This window comes from Prosopis cineraria, unplaced genomic scaffold (genome assembly GCF_029017545.1).
Source record: "Prosopis cineraria cultivar Desert tree isolate PC_DT_omini unplaced genomic scaffold, ASM2901754v1 PC802, whole genome shotgun sequence".
Classification (NCBI taxonomy): domain Eukaryota; kingdom Viridiplantae; phylum Streptophyta; class Magnoliopsida; order Fabales; family Fabaceae; genus Prosopis; species Prosopis cineraria.
The window spans coordinates 5,299-18,329 of NW_026556127.1; the positions used below are offsets into that span (position 1 = coordinate 5,299).

General features: G+C 30.8%; 1 protein-coding gene across 3 annotated transcripts; it reads right to left on the reverse strand.

Moving 5' to 3' along the window:
- Positions 1-3,655: 3,655 nt before the first annotated feature.
- Positions 3,656-11,848, reverse strand: LOC129298415 (alpha-galactosidase 1-like). 3 transcript variants are annotated; one of them, XM_054936827.1, is made up of 15 exons: positions 11,566-11,848; positions 10,451-10,509; positions 9,374-9,430; positions 9,186-9,220; positions 8,967-9,070; positions 8,767-8,842; positions 8,059-8,117; positions 7,060-7,125; positions 6,873-6,956; positions 6,696-6,760; positions 6,165-6,247; positions 5,610-5,700; positions 5,489-5,538; positions 4,673-4,813; positions 3,657-3,999 (listed from the first exon to the last, which is right to left on the reverse strand). In XM_054936827.1, exons 1-15 carry the CDS (start codon positions 11,730-11,732, stop codon positions 3,907-3,909), a joined length of 1,230 nt encoding a protein of 409 aa, XP_054792802.1. In that variant the 5' UTR covers positions 11,733-11,848; the 3' UTR covers positions 3,657-3,906. The 3 variants fall into 3 exon arrangements, with proteins under 3 accessions (XP_054792804.1, XP_054792802.1, XP_054792803.1); XM_054936828.1 differs by lacking the exon at positions 3,657-3,999 and adding an exon at positions 4,009-4,414; XM_054936829.1 differs by lacking the exons at positions 6,873-6,956; positions 7,060-7,125 and having other exon boundaries at positions 3,656-3,999.
- Between the last annotated feature and the right edge of the window lie 1,183 nt (positions 11,849-13,031).

The window sequence follows — 13,031 nt, forward strand, 5'->3', positions numbered from 1 at the left end:
TGCATTATTTGATTCGGGTGCCACTTACTCTTTTATCTTTGATAAGTGTGTAGAAAAGTTGAAATTGTTTGCGATTGAGATGCCTACTTTGATATGTGTATCTACACCAGCTAGTGTATTTGTGAAAACTAGACGTGCATGTTTAAAAGTTGAATTGAAATTTGGTCATAAAATTACATTAATTGACTTGATTTGTTTGCTCATGTCAGGAAGTTGATGTAATCATTGGGATGGACTAGTTGTCAGCTAACAAAAGGACATTAGATTATGACAAGATAATTTCCTTGCAAGTTTACACTACGACTCTAGTAGTACCTAAAAACACTGTTTTTGCAATTACCCTTGTTTGAGTAATACTTGGGAAATTTAAAATTTCAATGTATGTAACTAATTATTCGAATGGAATTGATTTGGCTTCAATTCAAATATGTTTGCCATTAAATTTGTTGATATTGTATCACAATGAATTCTCACAATAAAGTCAATTTGTTTGATTGATGATAGTTATACAATATTTATTAGTTGAATACATTACTTCATTCATTGAGATGAAATTATTGTATATATTAATAGCCTAGCTTAATTATTTTAGTTAAGACATGAGAATATATGTGAATTTAATTATTGAAGATTTGTTGCGTATATGCACATGAGTGTTGAAACATGTGTCTGTACATGTTGTTAATTTAATTGGGTGTACACATTTTTTTTTTGGCTTTAATGTCAATATATATACATATGGTGTTTACTTGCACTGCTTTATGCATGTTATAGATAATGATTCTTGATAATTCACAAAATAATATCCATAATGTGGAACTATGTGCATGGATTAATATATTCATGATGAATTTAAAATTTATGAGAAATTCTTATTTAATTAGAATGGGAGGAGATTATATGGAGAGATTCTAATTTAATTAGAATCATTATTGATAAGGTATGGAAATGTTTTTCATACATGTAGTTGAAATATTTAAAAGTGTGGGTGTATCTTGCAAAAATTATTGCAAAAGGAAATATGCGTTATATCGAATTATTAGCCTCATTTTATAAATATCAAGATATTATTTTATTGTGATTTAGAGAGAAAATTAATTAAGAGGAGGCTATTATTATTTACATGAGGGCAAAATTTGTTAATTATGAAATTTTTGTGGCTTGAAACAAGCATCATGGTGATACAAAATTTAATCATTTATCTAGTGTAGATAAATGTATTTTAAGATAGGTGCATGGCCTATTATCTTAGCATAAATATTCATTATTGTGAATAATGGTTTGTTTATGTGTTATGGTTCTGTGATATAAATGAAATATTCAAAAAATATTGTGAATTATGATATTGTGTACAATGAATTCTTGTTATATAAAATATACAGATGTTGATTAAATTGTAAATTAATGGGTAAAAATCCACTACAGACAATCCGCCTTTAGTAGTAATAAAAACAAATACGATGATAGGACCATAGTAGAGTCAAAGTGCGTTCCTCTAAAATTGGAGACTAATCAACACTTAATGTCAATGAACATTTCTATGATGCTGATGTGTTTTTTTAATTTTTTTTAAAGGATGATTCTATTGATCAATCTATATATACATGTACAAACTTTAGAGAGTTTATTGTATTAATTAATTTCATGATATAGTTATGTTGCATGAAGATTGAGCATATCAATTGTAGTCTCATAAGAGGATAAGACAAGCGAGTGTTTGAGGGATACCATAAATGATGGTATCACATATAATAAATTTCCATTATATTAAAATAATATAATGATTGAATTTTATATTCAGATGAGGAAAAATTTATTGGTAGCCAAATAAAATATTATGTGAGCCAAAGTATATTACTCTGAAGCTGGCTAATAATGAGGCTAAGTAGTTGAGAAACTTTTTAATTAATAATATTGCATTGAGAGTAAAACCGACACATATTATGTCACTGATTTGTGTAATAGCCAAATGGTGATAGTCATTGCAAAGAGAAAAATGGCCAAATGGTGATTGTCATGGCAAAGAGAATAATGACATAGATAGATATCATTTGAGATACAATTAAGCATGTTAAAAGAAGTTATCTCAATCAATTATGTGAAATAAAATGTAAATATGACAGATCCGGTAATGAGTCCCTACGAATGATTTTAAAATGTCAAGAGGAATGAGACTTAAGCCTATTTGAAATTAATGGTGATGGCAATCCAACATTTGTTATTGAAGATCCAATGAAAAAAGTTTAATGGGTAAGAACAAGTCACTTATTAGTTCTGCTAACTCTAAATTTTCTATCCCTTCCTATGACTTGAGAAAGTGCTAAAATGTATTGATCGGAGGCTGAGCAAAAGCTCTTAATGTTTTCATAGTTCTTATCAATGGTGTATTTATTGCAGATACACTTGATGAAAAAACCTATACAAATGTGAAATGAGGCAGCTCGTATAAGATCGTGGCAAAATCTTTAGAGCATTTGTTGAAATTAGGCTTGCACATAGCCGATAACATGCAAAACTATCATTAACAACAAAGACTGTGGGGGTATAATCTGACTAATAAGACCTCTAGTATACATTTAAGATCTGTTGGTTCAATAATGAAGTTACACTGATTTTTTTGTGTGCTAAATTTAATTAGTCTAGGTTTGATTTAAGTCGAAAGACACCAAATTCGAAGTGATTATCTTCAATGTGAATAACTCAAATGATAATGCTCCACTTGACACATATGCGTGTGTCAAAAGGAGAAATCCCACATTGCCCATATGAGGAAAGGTCTTAGTGTTTGTATGTTAAGGAATGAAGATAGGCTAGTAAATGGGCTTGGAGAAGAAGTGGGTTTGAGCAACCCCAGCGCGTGAGTTGAAGAGGTACTGAGTTCTTTTATTGAATTTGTTTTTGCAAAATTATTAAATTAATTATCTCCTTGGCTTCCCGTAAAAACTACTGTTTGTTATGTTTAAATTGTAAGTTTCTGAAGTATGTTATTGATAAGGAGTTTTTTATTTAGTATTGAAATGGATTAATGGCTTTAAACAATAATCTCCTTGGCTTCCCGTAAAAACCACTGTTTATTATGTTTAAATTGTAAATTTTTGAAGAAATTATTGATAAGGAGTTTTTTATTCAGTATTTAAATGGATTAATGGCTTTAAATAACATTCAATTGCTATAAACTTTCTCCACTTTCAAAACGTCCACATAAAGTGACTTTATGTGCTATTATGTTCTTTAAACCAATGTTTGATGACTTTGTCAAAGTCGTCCATGTACCGTACCTATATATAGCCTGGGAATGCAATATGTCCAAGTCTAAGAGCTCTTCAATTCTCAAACTCCTTTTTTATATTGTGTTGCTAAGTATATGTTAGTCTTTGTTATTCTATAACCCTGTTTATTTTGAAGGATGATTTTGTTTAATTTTAGAGAGCTGCCGTGCGAATAATCTAATGTAATGAAATGATTCTTAAAGACAGTGTCTTTGACACAACTCAAATTTTAAATCTATTTACTGGTTCCAACAACCCTTACTTGTCATTCCCCCCTAAAGTAAACCAGGATCACCAAAATGGTAACAAACCTCCCTTCTAATACTACTTTTTCATGACCTAGTCTTGAAGCTACCTCACTCTTCCACGGTAAAATGATCTGAATCCTAGTGTGGGCCAAGCACATTGTGTTAGCTGATTTATCTGTAAATTATTGTTGTAAATGTCACACATGAAATAGTAATTATTTTTACATTAATTCCATAAAAAATTAGAAGTAACAGGGGAGGAGGAAGTGAAGGAAACGTTGGAACGATCATATAACTTAAACATGTTGACTTAATACGTACTACGATTTGACACAAGGGAATGGCTCCTGAAGCTCTCATGCATTTGATATACATGCTGCTCCTTGATCTCATGCTTTGGGCTTCAAAACATACATTTTACACGAATGTGACTCCACAGTCGCACTAATTTTGTCCACAAATTCTCTCCCCAGTGTCTTGTGCTGCCAACATTCACAACTTCCTTCATGTCAAACAGTACAATAATGATACAAAATAACGTTTAATTAAGAGCCTATTACATCTAGGCCATTAAATTTAAATAAGTTTATTTATACAATTACAAAAAACACCTTTATCTTGTCTTCTTTTTTCAGAAAAATATAATTCATTCACTTCCGCTCACTAGAGCTCTAGACCGCCCCTGCCACCTAGAGACAAATCTATAGTCGGCCAAAAAAAAAAAATTACATCCCTGCGAAAATTATGAGAATGTTTTATAAAAATTGATAAAAATTGTTTTTTGGGCCCGCCAAGTTTCATCTTATTTGAAATTTAGCCCATTCTGTTTATCATTCTGGATCCATCACTGCTGTCACCGGAGAGCACCCAGCCGCCACAGCCTAAATAATTCAATTACTATATAGTAATTGAAATTTTAAAACAAAACTTTAAAATTTGATTTAAAACGTCAATTACTAAATATTTTTTAATTAAACGTCAGTTATAACATTTATTTTTGACATCAGACTTGTTAACATGGTCAGTTACATGGTATATTGACGTTGTAATGATTATGAATTAACATATCACCACTAGGTCACTCCATTATATACTTTCATGTCTTCTGTTGACATAATTATACTTATAATTATAATTAATTTAAACATGATTTACCTCCCAAAGATCTCTTGCTTCCACAACACTTTTTGGAGGAATGCCGATGTCGTCCCACAGGGCAGTGATGGAGTAACGCACGGGGCCGCGATTGAGCAGCACAACTACTACTCTGTTTTTAGAGAGAGGACCTGCCCATATCTGTTAAATAAAAATGAAAATGCATTTTTATTAATAATTTTTTACTTGTTTTAGCACAAAACTGGTATAAGACTTGTGATTTATTTCCATGTTGTTGTGCATTTTAATTTATTTTTTAGTCAAAAATTATGTCATTTATTTACAAAATATTATTGAGTTGAAATTTCTAATTTTAAGAATTTTTAAATCAAATTTTAAAGTTTTGTTAAAATTATGAAGATTTTTTTTATGAAAAACATTATCTTAAACTTCAATCTAATTTTAATTTTTGCTGTCTAAAGTATTGGTATTGACATGGATATATATATATATATATATTTAGACTAAAAATTATGCAGATAATTTTTGATTTAAAAATACAAAATTAGACAAAAATAGTATATACATTTTGGAAATAAAGAAATCACTATAATTATAATCATAATAATTATGATAAATTCAAAAAATTGAATATTGAATAATTTATTATAAATCTATACATTTAATAAATAGCAAAACTTATTCATATCAAGCCCCATCTCTCCCCCCCCCCCCCAAAAAAAGCACCATCTAATGCATAGGCCAAACCAATAAAAAGAGCCATTTACTAATGTTTCAAAAGCCAAATAGGATAAATATTAGTAAATATTTTCCTAGAATAGGTTGCAAATTAAATTCCAAGTCTCCGCATCATACCTCAATATCACCTTCCATCCTAACTTTTTTACCTTGCACACCGAGTGAATCTGTTGAAAACAAATGTGTTAGTAATGGTTACAAGTGGAAAACACAAGTCGGATCAATTATGCATCATCACCTTGGTTAACTGCGATAACCTCCTGGTTCGAGATTATCATTTGAGTCTCTTTAGTCATATTCCGAACATCACAACCCAGAAGAAGTGGAGCCTGCAAACGTTTACGTACCTTTTACCTGACAATTATATAAACATAAAAATACTCCATTCTTCCCAAATCTTGTATTATAATTTTTCTTTCTATTTAATGTTTCACAAATGAGATTTCACACCCCATTAACTGTGGTATCTCTCTCCTCCTGGATTACTTCAACAACGTAACTTTAGCATTCAGAAATGTGGCACAAATCAAACTTTTAATCTACCTTTTACTTTTTACTTTTACTGTACCATTATTAACTCTTCATCCGCAGCTTTTCCTTTTTACTTTTGTTAATATACTTTCGACCTGTTTATCAAAAATAATAATAAAAATCATTTTTAAAAATTTATATTTATATTTTTTAAAAAATTATAAAATATATTTAATAAAATTTATTAATATATATAATTTTGTTTGAAAGTGTCTTACACACTCAGACTCTGGAGTATAAATTTGCAATCGTGACTGCGTACCTTGGAAAGGGCCCATAGACTGAAGTGAACGATATATTCATTCGTGGTCATCCCTCCATTTCCCACCTCAAGCATGTCAGGGTCTGTATATATTAACGAGAACCAATAAAACATATGACTTACACAAATCCCAAAACAGGTCAACTAATACACCCTCCATGCCAAAAAATAATAATAATACTCCTTTCATTTTTATTTACAGAAAAAAAGATTATATCACCTAATTTAAAAAAAATCAATTAACTGCATTAATTATGTTTAAAAATAAAAAAAAATTGAACTGAAATATCCTTATAATCAAGCTTTCATTAATTGTTTCTTATAACTGTAAATGATGAAATTATGAAGGGTAATTTAAAAAATTTATAATAAATTCTTATTAGAAAATGTAATTTTGTTATATAAAAAAACAAACTAAAAGTAATAGTTTCTTTTATAAATAAAAATAGAGGGAGTATTGTTAAAATCTAATGATTTTTAATCCCAAAAATTGAATGAAAGAGTAGTAAATAAAAATATGTCAATACTAACCATTCCAGCCACCAGGTCTTGCTAGATCAGCATAAACTTCATTCATGTCTGCCCTGGATATCATACTGCCAAATAAAAATATAAGCATCAACGAACTTCAATTACGTACAGCTTCTATTACAAGACTCAATCTTGAAAATTTTTTGAGGTATCTTCGGAAACAATTTTTTTCTTAACCTATCCCATGAATCATTTATGTCATTTGTTGTTCTCCAGCTATTTCCCACTTTAGCACCCCACAAAGCAGGGTGCAGATCTCCCCTGAAAACAGAAAACAACTAATATAATCAGTATATGATGAAACTGTAGGAGAACAAAAAAATTAAAACAAGAAAAAAAAAAAAAAGAAAAAGGAAATAACTACCATTCACACAGAGAGAAGAAGATTGGACGGCCAGCCTTTAATAAAGCTCGAGTCATAATAGGGTATCTGTGTTAAAGATAAAGATAACACATGCATGATGAAACTGTGGTTTTGATACCTTTAAGCCAATGTATAAAAATTAAATATAAATTAAATCTGTTGGTATTCAAGTGTTTCGTTGAATTTCTAAGTCGGTTCTCATCACGAGAGTCTTAATTAATATAACCGATCTGATGTTATTTTAACATCAACTTCGTTTTAGCAAGTATAAGCCATAGTGCTAGTGGACTCCACTACCCTTAACACCTATTTTAGACAATACTCATTTAATTCTCACACAAATTAATCATTCTAATAATGATAATGAGAATCTTTTGGTCAAAAAGGATATATTGTAATGATCTACCAGTCTACCATTTTTTATGCCAAATATTTCAATTTTGGACGGACAGAGGGACACAAAAATTTGACTTCCACATTTTGAATATTAATAAAGAGTAGTTTTGGAGTCAAATTTCAATCTTCATACAAAAATAGCCAAGGGGCTTTTAAATTGAGATATATCTAAAAGGAAAAACAGTCAATACGAGAAACAGAGTCACGTCACATAGCATACGCATTTCTACCGTGTTATTCTCTCTTCCTTCATAAACACTTAAGAAAATTCATACTATTAGAAAATCAAATTTTTTTGATCAAATTATTGGTAAAAAAAAATAGAATATCAATTTTTTAGAGTTTATTTTGTCATTCCATTTCATCATTAAAAAGGGGTAAAAAATAATTATCTAATAATGATTTAGTTGGTATTGGTTTATTCAATTTCTTGTTGTATCTCTTGCCATCTATCCAAATATTAAATAAAAAAATGAAAATTAAAAAGACCCAATGGCCAATTACTAATATTAACCTAAAAAGACCAATTTAAAAATTAAACAAAAAACTAACAAAATAATTGAACCTCAAATATAATATGCAAAATAAATACTTTCCGACTACCTAACTGTTGGCCTGGTTCCACCATTGTTACAGTTATCATACTTCAAGTAATCAATACCCTGTTAGCAAAGAAATGGATACCAACTGTTACTTGTCTCGCAAACATCAAGGCCATAAGACCCAAGAAATTAACACTTTTATGTAAATAAATATAATATGATACAAATGACGTTACCCATAATATATATATATATATATACATACAAGTGTGTGCACGCTCATAGGTAATTAAAATGGTCTGATGTAATTAATAAGGTATTTAAGATACAACATATCTCCAATTTTAAAGTATATATGCTTCATAGCATCATGAATGTTAAAGTTAATAATTCATGTCAGCCTAAACCCGTCAAAAAAAAAAGTTAGGGACAGATTTGGTTATATGAACTTTTTTTAAGAGGGTAGGATATTTAAAATCCGGCCTGAATAAGCCAGACCACTGGAATTTCCAGCTTTGTGTGTATTCTAGTTGGCAATTTTGGCCAAACTTGATGGGCCAGCTCGAACTCAGCCAAAAAAAGTTAGGGTCGACTTGACTATATGAGTTTTTTAAAAAGGTATGATACTTCAAGTCCCGATCCGAATAAGACTGACCCAAATAAGCCCGGCCCATCTAAATTACCGTTTCTAATGAATGTCGTCTCACTTTTAAAATCAAAGTTGAGTAAAAGTTCAAGAGAAATCAAACTTAGGGCAAACAATTTATACCCATGATGCAAATGTTTTTGCATCTTGCTCCTCGTGATGGAGTGAGCCAGGCATCTTTTTGCTACAAGTGAAATACCTGCAAAATTTGCTCCGAAAATTAACTTGCGACCAAAACAAAGAAAGAAGCTTCTTAGAAGAGACTGTCAAGGCTACATATAAACTTAACAATTCAGTGAATAAGGTTTCGATTAGTATCGTACCCAGCATCCGAATAGATCCCAAGCTTAAGACCTTTGCTGTGAACGTAATCCGCAAGAGCTTTAATGCCAGAAGGAAAAGTTGACTTCTTTGCCACTAGATTTCCCTGTGCGTTTGTAAATTTATTTTTTAGTTCCATAAAACAGAGTTCACTAATTCACGATTTTAGTGAGAAATTACAGTCCAAGTAGAAAACAGCAACATTTACAGTCAATGGATACCTTGCCATCTCGAGACGATTCAGCCCAACAATCATCTGCAAGAACAGACAATAACTGCTTATCAAGAATAACCCAAAGTTTATAACATTTTGTCATGTGAAAATAGAATTCATCATAGTCGAATATTCCAACATGAAAATAATTTTAAGAAATACGAGGCTTAAAAATATTAGCTTTAATGTACGTACCTATGTTGACATAGGTGTATCCAAGCTTGGACAAGCCAGTCGCAACAAGAGCATCCGCTGTAATTATGTAAAAATGGTTTCAACTAAACGGTTGTAAGTGAATCAAAAGGAACTGATAATACTGATTCAGTCATTAATCCTTATTATTGTAGTCATGTATCCTTGAACATCATCCGAGATAAATTTCCTCCCCTAACCATCCAAGAACACACTCTCACAAACACACAAAGTTATACAACAAGAGACATTGTCATTTTTATAGATCAAGCTAATCTCTTCAAAAAAAAAAATTAATTCGATCATTTTGTGATAAATGCAATATATAATATATACAAAGAACTTGTTATTATATTACCAAAAAATAAGAAAAGAACTTGTTATTAGATGTTATAAATGGATTTATTGTGTTCTTTCGCCGCGTTAGGCTAGAATCAATTTTTGACTATGTACCAGTGATTCCACAATTATTGTTATTGTTATTATTATTATTATTATTATTATTATTTGACCTCATATTCCACTATTAGTAGTACACAACCATATAATATGTTGTAAGAACAACAGAAAGAGAATAAAGAATGTAGATTAGGGACCACCATGTGATAAACTATCGAAATTACCAGGTGAGACATAACACAAAGTCAAGTTTATTACTATTAAAAAGACAGAAAAGCAGCGTAGATATAGAGATATACACACACACACACACATAGAGAGAGAGAATAGAATTATAGGAATTGTTTAAAAACTTATTCTGAGAATAGTTCCGTTTTTCAGAAAAAGAGAACAAAAAATTTTTTAAGTAACGTGTTTTTAAGAAGTGTTTTAAAAAATAAAAAAAATAAAATATTGTTGTGAAAAACAGACAAATAAAAATAATTTTTAAGTATTTTGTAATTATTGTTCTGAAAAATAAGGAAGAATAAAAAAAATATTTATTTTTATTATTTTTTTATTTTCAGAACATATTCTATAAAATATCAGTTTTTAAAACAACAAAATAAAAATAATTTCAAACACTCCCACTACAACTCTCAATCAAAACATGCTGATTGACTAATTAGTTACAAAATATACCAGTTTCTCGAATGACCTTTTCGTCAATTTGACAAGCGAAATGATTCCAACTGTTCCACCTACATAAATAGGAAAAAGAGTACCAATTAAGAGACGAAAAGGTTATAGAAAGAAAGAACATGCAGTAACATAAGCGAAATCGGGAAATCAATAATGAAGTTACTTCATAGTGCAAACATATCAGGATCTTTTCTATTCTTTTTTCTTTTTTTCACATTCTGTTATGAATAGATCAGGATAGGACTTTTTACTCCCTTGTATAAAAAAAAAAAAAAAAGATCAGGATGAGACTTTTCCAAAATTTTAAATCCGATAGAATTCGAGCTGGTATTAGCTACAAGAATTTCACCGTTAAAAAGAATACCAATTAAGAGAGGACATGGCTATTGAAAGAAACAACACACAGTAACATAATGCAAGATCGGGAAATCAATGCTGAGGTTAATGCATAAAGCAGACATATATGATATATCGATATACCTTATATTCGTTTTTCCTTTTCTCCATATCCTGGGGTGAAGAGGTCAGGGTAGTACTTTCCTTTTAAAAAAAAATACTTAAAAAGAAAAGAATCCAACAGAATTCGATCTGGATCCTTCAAATCGAAGCTCGTTAATAATTTGATCCTGTATCATACGATTTAAAGACCAGAATCACCACATGCGACTCTTCAGTGACGGCGAAAGCAGCAGATAACGAACACACAATCTCATCAGTGAAGCAGAGCGAGCGAGAGAGAATTTGATACTGTATTACTTAGATTTAATGACCAAAATCAACAAATGCAACTCTTCACGGATAACGATCACACAAAATCTCATCAGTGAAGCAGAGCGAGCGAGAGAGAATTTGATACAGTATTCTACAATTTAACGACCAAGATCAACAAATGCAACTCTTCACGGATGGCGGAACTAACGGATAACGAACACAGAAAATCTCATCAGTGAAGCAGAGCGAGCGAGAGAGAATTTGATACAGTATTCTACGATTTAATGACCAAAATCAACAAATGCAACTCTTCACCGATGGCGAGAGTAATGGATAACGAACACTGAAAAAGTTCAGCAACGAAACAGAGAGAGCAAGCGATAAAGTTATTTGCGCATACATACCCCATGGGAGGAGTGACACCGAGGCCGTTAGCGAGCAGATTTCGCCGGAGTTGTTCCTCAATGTGACTGAAACCTTGAAGGCTTGAGGAAGCAGAAGCGATAGTTAAGGAGCAAAGCATCAGAAGCATCAGAAGCAGGTCGCCGAGAAAGATTGGAGGTCTATCCATAGCTCTTGCCGTACTCTACCGCTACACCTCCTCCACTAGAGCCTGTTCACCAGAATAGAAAGTAAAAGAGATGGGAAGAAAATGACAGAAATTGGAGGGAAGCAGCGAAAACGAATCCCGAGATTGTAGGGTACGAGTAGAAGGGACTGAGGAGACAGAGTCTATTTATAGTCCATAACATTTCGTGGCTTTACTCATTTGCCCTCTTTTTAAAAAAAAAAAAAATACAAGACCAGGCCACGTGAGCGAAAAACAAAAATAGTCAGATTCCATACAGATTTTCATCTTGATGTAGATGATTAAAAATAACAAGGTATAAATTTGCCCTTATCCTTTTGCTTTCTCCTCTTCCGGCTTCCGCCAGCATCCCCCATTGACACGGTGATTTCAATTTATTTCAGTCAGAGTTGTGGCGCTGTTTAGATTAACCGGCAAGCATTGTTTTAACTTAATCAAAGGTTTCAAATTTAAGCTAGAGACGTTTTTTATTTCCTTTTCCACTTTTGTGGCATTTGTCATACCTCAATGTGAATTGATCAGTGCATTTGAGTTGTCAACATTGAGCATTTCAGAAACACGCTTTAACATTTGAAATGTTAAATGTTGTTTGGAGATATATATATATATATATATTTTTTTTTTTTTTTTACTTGAACAAAGCAAATTTTTAAAAATTGGGTTAAAATGTTGTTAAAATGTAAATTTGGCAACTTAATTTTTTGTAGATTTAAAATTACAAATAGAAATTGGGTTGTATGTACTTTTCTAAATGACTATGATATCCTTATTATGTTTTAATTTTTTCTAGTATTAAACTATATATTTTTATTTTTATTCTTTAACATATTATGTTTTATGTTATTTCAAATTTTTTTCACATTTTTTAAACACTTCTAATATATTAAATTAATATCAGAAGTAGGGGTGGAAATAGGTTAAGTCAGGTTAAGCTTTAGCTAAATAGGCTTGAGCTTATGTGGTAAGTCAGAGGCTTGAGTCTAATCTGAGGCCTATATAAGATTTTTTTTCATAACTCAAGCCTTAACCTATCTAAAATCTGATCTGGTCTAAAAGCTTATTTAAAGCATACTTAAAAGTAAGCATTTTAAATAAGTTCACATTTTAGTTCTAAACGTCTCAAATATATTTTAGAACTATTAGTGTACAATATATAACTTGATTTATCAATTACAATATCTAATAATGGAAAAATTGATCTTTTAATCCTCTAATTTTTAATTCACTTGTAATTCAATCTCTCAACTATGACTTGTTGTGACTCAATTCCTCAACTATGAC

What these genes read in the sequence shown, in the direction of transcription:
- LOC129298415 (XM_054936827.1), bottom strand. Translation starts at nt 11,732, where the DNA reads ATGGATAGACCTCCAATCTTTCTCGGCGACCTGCTTCTGATGCTTCTG. An exon ending in ATAAATGATTCATGGGATAG is followed by an intron (nt 6,761 to 6,872) that starts GTTAAGAAAAAA and finishes TTTATTTGGCAG; the next exon opens with TATGATATCCAGGGCAGACA. An exon ending in GGTTATCGCAGTTAACCAAG is followed by an intron (nt 5,539 to 5,609) that starts GTGATGATGCAT and finishes TGTTTTCAACAG; the next exon opens with ATTCACTCGGTGTGCAAGGT.